This window comes from Tursiops truncatus, chromosome 3 (assembly GCF_011762595.2).
Source record: "Tursiops truncatus isolate mTurTru1 chromosome 3, mTurTru1.mat.Y, whole genome shotgun sequence".
Taxonomy (NCBI): Eukaryota; Metazoa; Chordata; class Mammalia; order Artiodactyla; family Delphinidae; genus Tursiops; species Tursiops truncatus.
This window is the reverse complement of record NC_047036.1, coordinates 114,919,670-114,929,300: the sequence shown is the minus strand read 5'-3', so window position 1 is coordinate 114,929,300 and position 9,631 is coordinate 114,919,670. Positions and strand designations below refer to the sequence as shown.

At 38.5% G+C, this 9,631-nt stretch overlaps 1 protein-coding gene across 1 annotated transcript; it reads left to right on the top strand.

Annotated features, from left to right (window-relative positions):
- The first annotated feature begins 5 nt into the window (after positions 1–5).
- LOC109548170 (bromodomain-containing protein 8-like) lies at positions 6–9,510 on the top strand. The gene is made up of 7 exons (XM_019924487.3): positions 6–2,276; positions 3,127–3,396; positions 4,243–4,400; positions 6,833–6,922; positions 7,021–7,089; positions 8,328–8,505; positions 9,075–9,510. The coding sequence occupies exons 1-7, from the start codon at positions 1,881–1,883 to the stop codon at positions 9,123–9,125; spliced, it is 1,212 nt and encodes a 403-aa protein (XP_019780046.1). The 5' UTR covers positions 6–1,880; the 3' UTR covers positions 9,126–9,510.
- Positions 9,511–9,631: the final 121 nt, after the last annotated feature.

Genomic DNA, 9,631 nt, shown 5'->3' with positions numbered 1-9,631 from the left:
GGGGAAAGTGGTCTTATAATATGAACTGTTCTACAGGTCAGAGAAGGTAAGTAACCAAGATTGAGTTTATAATGTTTAAAAGTACTGCATTGTGCTGTAAGTACTGCCTTATTCAGCCTTTCTTCAATGTTTGGTAAAACTTAAGGTTTTCAGAGTTCTCTGTTTATGTCATTGCTTAAAGAAGATTAAAGCGTGGATATAGGTAGCATCTTTATCCTCGGCATTTGTTTTACTTATACTGTCTTTGCACATGGTATTTCTTGAATAGTATATTATTATTCCTTTCTGTGTGTAGGGTTCTTGTGTATTTTAGAATTCATAACATTACTATTTGAAGGCTAAACTCCGTTATCAAGTTTATCACCTGAGTTTATTCCAACTTCTGTTACTAAATAAAAACTAAATCAGTGAAGTGAACTAGTGAGCTTTTTATTAAAAAGAGATGGAGATTAATAGGGTATTGTCTAGTATTTTGAGCCTTCTTGAGAAAGATATAGAACTTTATGATTGGAAGTCACGGATCTTTTTGGCTTAAGTAAAACTATAAAGCTTGCTAGGATCCTAAGGAAGTAGAAGATACCGTCTTTGTGAGTGATAGTTCAATCAATCTAGGAGTTAGAAAATTAAATACAATTACAGTACATTCCCAAAGCAGTCTGCAAACATGCATGTGATATAAGCAACGGAGCCCTAAAAGTTGGAGAAGTTTGTGGAGGAAGAGGTCCATTAAAGGACGTAGATTTTGGGTTGGTAGAGAACGTGATTTACAAGCTTAGCAAGCTAAATTAAGGTATAGGCATCTGAGGTGGGGGAAATAAGGAGACTAATGTAATTAGGAATCATATTAAAGAATAGTGAATTACAGGTACCAGGCTAAGGGGACAAAATAGAGCTTGATTTATGGAGGGCTTTGAGTGACAGATTGAGAAATTTGAGGTGATAGCTATTGTAAAGCATTGAATAGGGAGACTATTCAGAGCAGGTTGGATTAAGAATAGAGAAACTGACCAGGAGGCTATCACATTTATTCAGATGTAAAGGATGGGCATTAAGAAAAATTATTGTGGAAGAAAATTGGCAAGTGGACTTGTTTACTGAATATAAGAGAAGAAAGAGTCAAAATAGGACTAAGAAAATAGTGTTGATGATCGGCATAAGGAATTTGGGGAGAAGCAAATTATTGGGAGATGTTCAGAAAGAAAAGTGATTTTAGTTTTATAAGTGTTGAGTTGAAGGAGATGGTAGGGCACCTAAGGGAGTTGACCTTTGGGTACATGGAGAAATGAGACCAGAATGCATATAAAAAGTAAAGGTGGAGAGATTCGGAAGCCACCTTAATAAAGATCAAAGTTGGAACCTCAAAGTAGCTACATTTTTTTAAGGACATATTAAGGAAGCAGAGGCCCAAACAAGAACATAGAAGATGGATGTATTAAAGTAGTAAAAGGGAGAGGATGAAGGACTAAGAAAACCAGGAGTGCAGTGTACTGAAAGCAAGGAAAGATATTTTTAAAACTTGATTTGCAGTTCTCTTTCTGAGAAGTGAGAGCTGGATATGACCAGAAGGATGCCACAGGTATCTTAGTATGCATTGAGGATTTAATGGTTGATAGGTTAAAAATGTCTGTATGCTGAGGAAAAGATCCCTTGTCCATCAAAATTGTTGCCTTGCAGTTGAGTTTAAGGGTGGTTTGGGATAGAGGCATTCATTTCAGCTAGCAGTGCTCCAGTTTTTTCTCTTTTAGAGTATGAGGAAATCTAACAACAATTATTGGGTGATAATTCTATTATACTGCTTGACATAGGGCTTTTTCTTTATTCCCAATGACGGATCACTTTTTCTCTTGATGTCTCCCTTCAGCTAGTTTTTACTCTTCCTAATGTTGAGTCGAAAAAAATTTCTGACCCCTTATCTTTCTACCAAAATTGGGAGATGGAAATGCCTTAGGAATACTGATTTGAGTGAATTTAATGCATTTTTTTCTGTGTATTTACAGATGAGGCATGAATGGGTTTGGTTGGATTCTGAACAAGACTATCCCAATGACTCTGAGTTGAGCAACGATTGCAGGTCACTCTTCAGCTCATGGGACTCCAGTTTGGATCTTGATTTGGGCAGCTGGAGGGAAACTGAGGAGCCAGGGGCTGAGGAACTAGAGGAAAGCAGCCCAGGGAGAGAACCTCGTGAGCTGCTTGTGGGGGACGGTGGCAGTGAGGAATCTCAGGAAGAGGCGGAGCAAGTCAGCTGCCAGAACCTCCTCCACTTTATCTCTGAGGTAATGGGGAGCCATTATTTCCAAAGGTGGGAAGAATCTCAACTTCCTAAGAGAATGTTTACCCATATATCTACCGCTCTCATTATTGTTTACTAAAATATAAGGTCCACATAGGCGGGAACTGAGTTCATTTCTGTGTCTCCAGCACTTGGTGCTGATACAAAACATGTGCCAAATATGTACTTTTTGACTGAATGTTCTAAGATCCCAGTCATTAGGAGCCTGATCAGAGGAAGTGGGATTTCTGTATATAGGCCTGTCTTTAGGAGTATCCTTGTAATTCATTCTTTCAGAGTCATGGGAGGTGACACTTGCCCAAACTCCCCTTGAAGCTTATAATGTTAAGACTTCCAGGCAATATTTTGCAGTGTTCGTATTTCCCTAGTGAAGGGCTGAGGACCAGAAATAAAGAGTTGGACAGAGAGTTTATATTTATGTGGCAACTCTACATATTCAGTAGAACCTAGGTCAAGACCAGCAAGAATCTGGTCTTGCCAGTTGTTCACATATTGCCAATTCTATCTGCATTGTTTGTGGCAGACAAAGTTTTCAGCAGTTTTTTAGACAGTCGTTACCAGTTGATTTGAGTTGACACTTGAGGTGAAAAATTAGAACATAAGCTCCTTGAGGCAAGAATCATGTCTATCTTGTTTACTGTTAGGTCCCAACCAATTAGCCCAGTACCTGTGTATATAAGATACTTGATAAATTTAAAATGAATGAATCAATTAACCCTTACCATCTCAAACTTAGTCACAGTGGTAGTAGTGTTATGATGTGGCATTATTGATATGTAGATGATGATTTCCACTGGTGTTCTTATACATCTAACAGTAAACTATGATTGCAGGTAGTCTATTTAATGGAGCCGTTGTGCATTAGCAAAAAAGAATCAGGTGAAGGCTGCTGCCCTTCATCTGGCACCAGACAACAAGAGGCGAGGGGAATTGAAGCTACTGAAGGAGAGGGGGAGCCCTGCAAAGAGCCTGAAGAGCTTTCAGCCAAGGTAGACCCCTTGGTAACTGAGAAGTCATTACTGGGAGAAAATGGAAGGCCAGAGGTGGCTCCACCTCCCTCAGATATTTGGGCACTTCAGGAACAACCCACAGCGAGTGAAGAGGTAAGTGAATAACTTAAACCAGCTGTCTGATCAGTCCTCTGCACAAAGAGGCAGGCAGAATGGTTAGAGAACATAGGCTAACTCCAGAGAGTTCAGTTACCTGGGTCTAAATCCTGGTTTTAGCATCAGTTAGCTGCGTAGGCTTAGGCAGGTTAGTGAACTTTTTTTTTTTTTTTGCGGTATGTGGGCCTCTCTCACTGTTGTGGCCTCTCCTGTTGTGGAGCACAGGCTCCAGACATGCAGGCCCATCGGCCATGGCTCACGGGCCCAGCCGCTCCGCGGCTTGTGGGATCCTCACGGACCGGGGCATGAACCCGTGTCCCCTGCATCGGCAGGCGGACTCTCAACCACTGTGCCACCAGGGAAGCCCTAGTGAACATTTTAGAACCTCAGTTTTCTCTGCTGAAATGGAATAATAGTGCTCTACCTTACAGGTGTACTGTGAGTTTTAAATGAGATAATTCACGTGCAGCACTTAGCATAGTCCCTGGCTCATAGTAAGCAATCAGTAAAATTTAGAATGCCATTATCATTAATATTATCTGGCCAGCTAGACTAGTTAGCTCCAGGGCCACAAGTAATAATGACAGTTTTAAAAGAAAACAACATCTATCTATAATAGAGTATATTGCTTTTTCATTTTTTCTTGGGATACAGAGTCAGAGTTCTCTAAGAATTCTTTGTCTTACGTCTAGTTAAGTCACCTTTCTCCAACTTATTCTATAGCTTTATATAACTGGCCTGTTCTTACCTTAAGATCAGCCTTCATTTACCCCACGCAAGAAAAATTACCTTGAAGATAGTAAATCTCTTTCTAAACTTTCCTTTGTTTCCTGGCATTCCCAGGGGGAGGTTCAGCAAGAATCCAAAGAGCAGGACCAGAGTGAAGGGTATGTGTCAGAGATGGAAGACCAGCGTTCTTCAGGTGAGTGTGATGATAGCTTCAGCATCCAGGAGACTCCTCTGGTGGATATCCTTTTCAGCCATGCTACCTCCTCAAAGCTGTAAGTATAGACTTTTATCCCATGTTGTTAGGATTAATACTTTTACATCTGTTTACGCCTACTTGAATTTGTTGCCACGGACATTGATTACTTTTGTAAATTGAAAAGTAGAGAATTAGAGCTCGAAAACACTAGTAATATAATTAAATATAATTTTACTGTATAAATAGCAGTCTATATGCTTTCATCTTATAAAACAAGACTGTTTTATCAACATTAAGAATCTCTTTCATAAGTAATCCTTCTCTCTGTATTTATTCAGGAAACGTTGCTGAGTCAGATTGTCACTCAAGTCTACTATTATACAAACTATACTTTTAAAAATACTAAAACATCCCCTACTAACTTGAAATTAAAAATTATTTTTAAGTTATTATCGCCCTTGTTCCTTTTTCACACATCTTGGGAAATTGTTTATATAATTATCTGATTTTAACATAAATAACTATGGGGCCAGAGGTCACATTTTAGAATCTTAATTTTTTTCAGTAAAGTGAATTTCTTTTTAAATCAGAAAAACAAAGTTATTTTTGTTATGTAACAAATAGTTCATTTTCTGGGCCTAGTTTTGTGTCTAAGTATTGAGAGAAGATAGTATGAACTGTTTTTTTTTCTTTGATGTATCCCAGATCCACCCACATTATCTGTGGGGAGGCAAACCAGTAATTATTTTAGCCTTCTTTTGTTTAAGGTATACAACTGAACCATGCGTATATATTTTTGTAAATAGCAGATTACAAATTTTTGTTACACAAATAGAATACAGCTAAAAACCTAGCTTGTTGAAGAATTGCTTCCTTTGCTTTTCTATAACTCCGTTTGTGAGTATGAGCAGATGGCATATGATGACTATCCCCAAAACGGGAAATCTTTAATAATCTGGGATGTTTTATCTCATGACATTTCAGCATCTTGAAACGCAAACACCACACTCTTATCTTAGAATTTAGGTTAAACATGAAATCTTTATTAGAAAGCAGTAGATATTAGTAATTGAGTCTGCTTGGCTAGATAGCTTAAGGGGAGATAGGCATTTGAGTTCTTGTGCTATCACTAGGGAACCTTAAAACTACTTTGAAAGATAGACATTCCCTAGGCCCCTCTTTTCTGGCTTCTTCCTTAGTCTGTACTGACTCTCAGGAGTAAAGTAGAACCTTTGGGGTACCAGTCTAAGTGCATATCCTTTCCACTCCCACACTTTCACTTGTAGTTGCTTGGCATGCATTTCCAAATAGATGGAAATAAAGGTAAGCAAGGGATTGTTTCTTAAAATATTGCAAAGGTGATTGATTATGAAGTTACAAAACCTATTGTAGTACCTTTCACGTAATGGAAACGATAAATACCTTTTCTGTGGCTATATGAACAAAATTGCATCAGTACCAAGGACCTATTGTTTATTCTGACTGACTGATCAGAGACAAAGGAAGAGGTTTGCTTTGTGCTTTAAGTCCCTTGTTCTTATAGGGTTCTGGGCTTAAGGAAAAATTGATTTTTGTGGTATGTAATTTAGATACAGGTGAGATAGTGCATCATGAAAATGAATAGTTATGTGGAGCTGTTCAAATTGGAGAATGATAAGGTATGAGTTGTGCTCAAATGGATGCACACAATGTGGTACATAAAGCAAAATGAGGGTGTGAAACCTTAGGTGTGAAGAGAGCCTATTTAGAGAGAATAATGCAGTGTATAAAGTGTGAAGTGTAACATGATGTTTAACTTTGGGGTAAATAGAAAACTTGCCAACTGGGAAAATTATAAAATGAAATAAAACATTGAGCAGTTGCACCTCTAAAGAAAAACTAAATAAATTAGGCAGTTTAGCCCAGAGAAGGAAGGACCATGAGGAGAAATGGATTTTTCTTGGTATTTTAAAGACTACTATACAGAGGAGAGTGAAAAGGAAAAGTATTTAAATTGTATAGCTTTCAGATGAAGTGTAAGAGAATTCCTTGGGATATGAAACCAAGTATTTTTTCCCCTGGAAGTATGGGAGAGATACTTCTTAATGTGGCATATTTCTGCATAAAAAAACAGGACCAGATTCATTTATCAAATACTTATTTGAGCACCTAGTATGTACCAGGAACTTCGGAGACATCAGTGAACAAAGACTACTTTTATAGACCAGTTCTTTAAAGTCACAGGTGCTAAAGGGCAAATCAGCAAGATTCCAAAAGGCAAAGGCAGTTGCCTATTTTTAGTACACTTTACAAGAATTTAACCACTTCATTTGATAATACTGATCAGTAAGAGAATATTTATAGAGTCTGGGGTCCTTTATGAAAGCATGTTTTCATTCCTGTGGTGTTATTTCCTTCAGATGTTAACTAGGAGCACTATGTGTTGAGGAAACCTTATCAAGCATCTAGGGGGAACAGAATACCATTTGTGAAGTTACTGTTTGTTTTCTGCTCTGCTTTATCCTATAGGTCTGATCTAGGCCATAGTGACCCTGTTCAGGATCACTTGCTATTTAAGAAGACTCTCCTGCCAGTCTGGAAGATGATAGCCAGTCACAGGTAGGACTCCAAGCCACTCTTGGTATTCACAGCCACTCTTCTCATTTAGGGTGACTTTCCAGGGTTTCTTCATCCTCTCTGGGTTTGTCCCTTAACAGGTTCAGCAGTCTGTTTCTGAAGCCTGTGTCAGAAAGGCAGGCCCCAGGATACAAGGATGTGGTGAAAAGGTCAGTGGAAATGGGGTCAAGAAAGGTTGGTTGCTTTTATATCTGTCTTTTCATACTTTATTTCACATCTGTTAGATTATTTTTTTATTTCATTTACATTACTTAAGCTCAAGATATATTTTACAGCTGAACAAGTTTATAAAGTTATGGTAAGGTAAGCTCAGTCCTCATTTGAGAATATAGGGAACAAAAGGATAAAGAGGCTTTTATCAGTATTGACTTTTAAGTAGTATGATCCATTTATTATAATCTTACATTTGCCTTTGGTAGTTTTTGGCACTGTTATTTCAGAGCAAAACTTTAAAAGGAACACTGTATTCATTCAGGCAGTTATAGGTATGCTAAGGCAAAGATGGTGATCCAAATGGATGTTATAAACACTGGTTGATTGCAGTATTTTGGATTTTTATAGCATAGTTCATCTAAAATGCTGTCATAAACCAGTGTGTGTTAGTAGTGTATAAAAGATCAGAAAAGAACCTTTGGAGACAGACTCCTTAATTCTGTAGATGAGGAAACTAAGACTCAGAGGTGGTCATGACTTGTCTGTGATCAACAGTGATAGCAGAGCTAGAACTAAACCCCAGAGTCTTACCTCCCAGTTCAGTCCTCTTTCTACGCTGTTGTGCCGCCTTTTATATACCCACTCTCTGTGTTGCATTATATAATATTTACCTTAATATTCACTTGATTCTCTTTTCATCTCCATGAAAGAAGAAAAAAAACCTCTGAGCTTTTGATGATACAGTAAAAACAGTTGATTAAATATGTAATATATGACTACACATTGTAAACAATCGGTCAGTAACTACCCTGTGACAAACTGATCATTGGAGCTCTTTATAACTTTGATACCTCCAATTGTAAAGTGAAATGGCTGGGCCTGTGGGCTCTGGAGTCAGGCTGTTTCTGAATTGGAAACTAAGCTGTGTGACTTTGGGCAAGTACCTAACTTCTTTGATTTCAGGTTCCTCATTGCCAATTGTGACAATGGTACCTACCATATAGGTTTATTGAGAGGATCAAGTGAGTTCATATAGAAAGTATCTAGCATAGCACTTGGCTTATTGTAAGCAGTCGTATGTTAGCTGCTATTGCTATTTTATTATCTGATGGGGATTGTTATCTTTACTACTGTTTTCATTAAGAGCTGGTTAGTTCTTCAGGAGAGCATGTTAGGTCACCACATGTTCCACATGAAGGTTTGATTTCCTCTGGTTTCTCTTGGCCACCTGTAGACCCATGGACTTAACTAGCCTGAAAAGGAACCTGTCTAAGGGACGTATTCGCACCGTGGCTCAGTTCCAGAGGGACCTGATGCTGATGTTCCAGAATGCTGTGATGTACAATGACTCTGATCATCAGGTGTACCGTATGGCTGTGGAGATGCAGCGAGAAGTCTTGGAACAGATTCAGGTACTGTAGGTAGAGAGCTGCAAGAAAAAGGAATGTAGTTTCTGGAATCTGATTTTAGAAAGTCTGTGAGAATAAGGGTGGTGTTGAAGTGACCTTGCGTTCCCAGAGTTTATGTTCAGAGGTGATTCAAGGACCTGACGGACTGACATTGTACCTGCTGGTTTGGAAAACTCTGAGCCTCTGTGGGACCAGCTTTAATAGATAGTGAAATAAAATAGTCTAGGAAGGCAGGCAGCAGTGAAGAGCTCTTAAGAGACCTGGGGATAGATAAATAATGGGCGCATCTGCTTCCAGAGCCTCAAGTCAGAGGGCTGAACATGCAAACCAGAGGCTGGAGTCACTGTCCATTTTTTGGTTGCTGTACCTGTTGATATTAATATATGTTCACATTGTCCCATCTATAGAAGGTAAGATATGGTAGCCAGAAGAAGACATTTGAGGGTTTCTTTTCTGGGCAGCTTCTTACTTTAAAGAAAAAAAGTGTAGTTGAATCTCTGCGGAGAAAGAAAGAAAACTGCTTTCAAACCTTCATAAAGATTCATAGCTTGTTGTCTGCCTTGACCCTGTAGGTGCTGAGTATTTGGTTAGATGAAAGAAGAGTCTTAAATAGTCTGGAATGAGAACTAACCAGCCCCATGGATGATGGAAAACCTATTTTGCTAACTTGGAGCTGCTACCCTGAACTTTTCTGGAATTTGGATCTTTCATTGAGACTCTGACCTAGAGAAGATCCCAGTACTTGTTTACCATTTCTCTGTTTTCTTTTCCAATAAGAATAATGCCTTAACTTACAACCAAAGAATTAAAGGTGCCCGTGGACATAATACAAAGAAAACACAGAAAGCTGAGATTTGGGGTTATGCCATATGTATTGCCCATGTCTTTGTTTCATAGGCTTAATTTAGAGGTAAATAGATGAAACTTCTTTTACTGCTCTTTAAATAAATGTTATTTCACAAGTCAAAGATTGCCTTTTAATGTTTACAGAAGCTGGGAATAGAGGGGATAGCATTATCTGGTGAAATAAGGAAGGTATTTAACGTGGGTTTTCTTACATACACTGTCTGGGAGGGGCTGGGGTAGGACGAGGGAAAGTGTGTATGATTTGTCTCATCATTTATAAAGT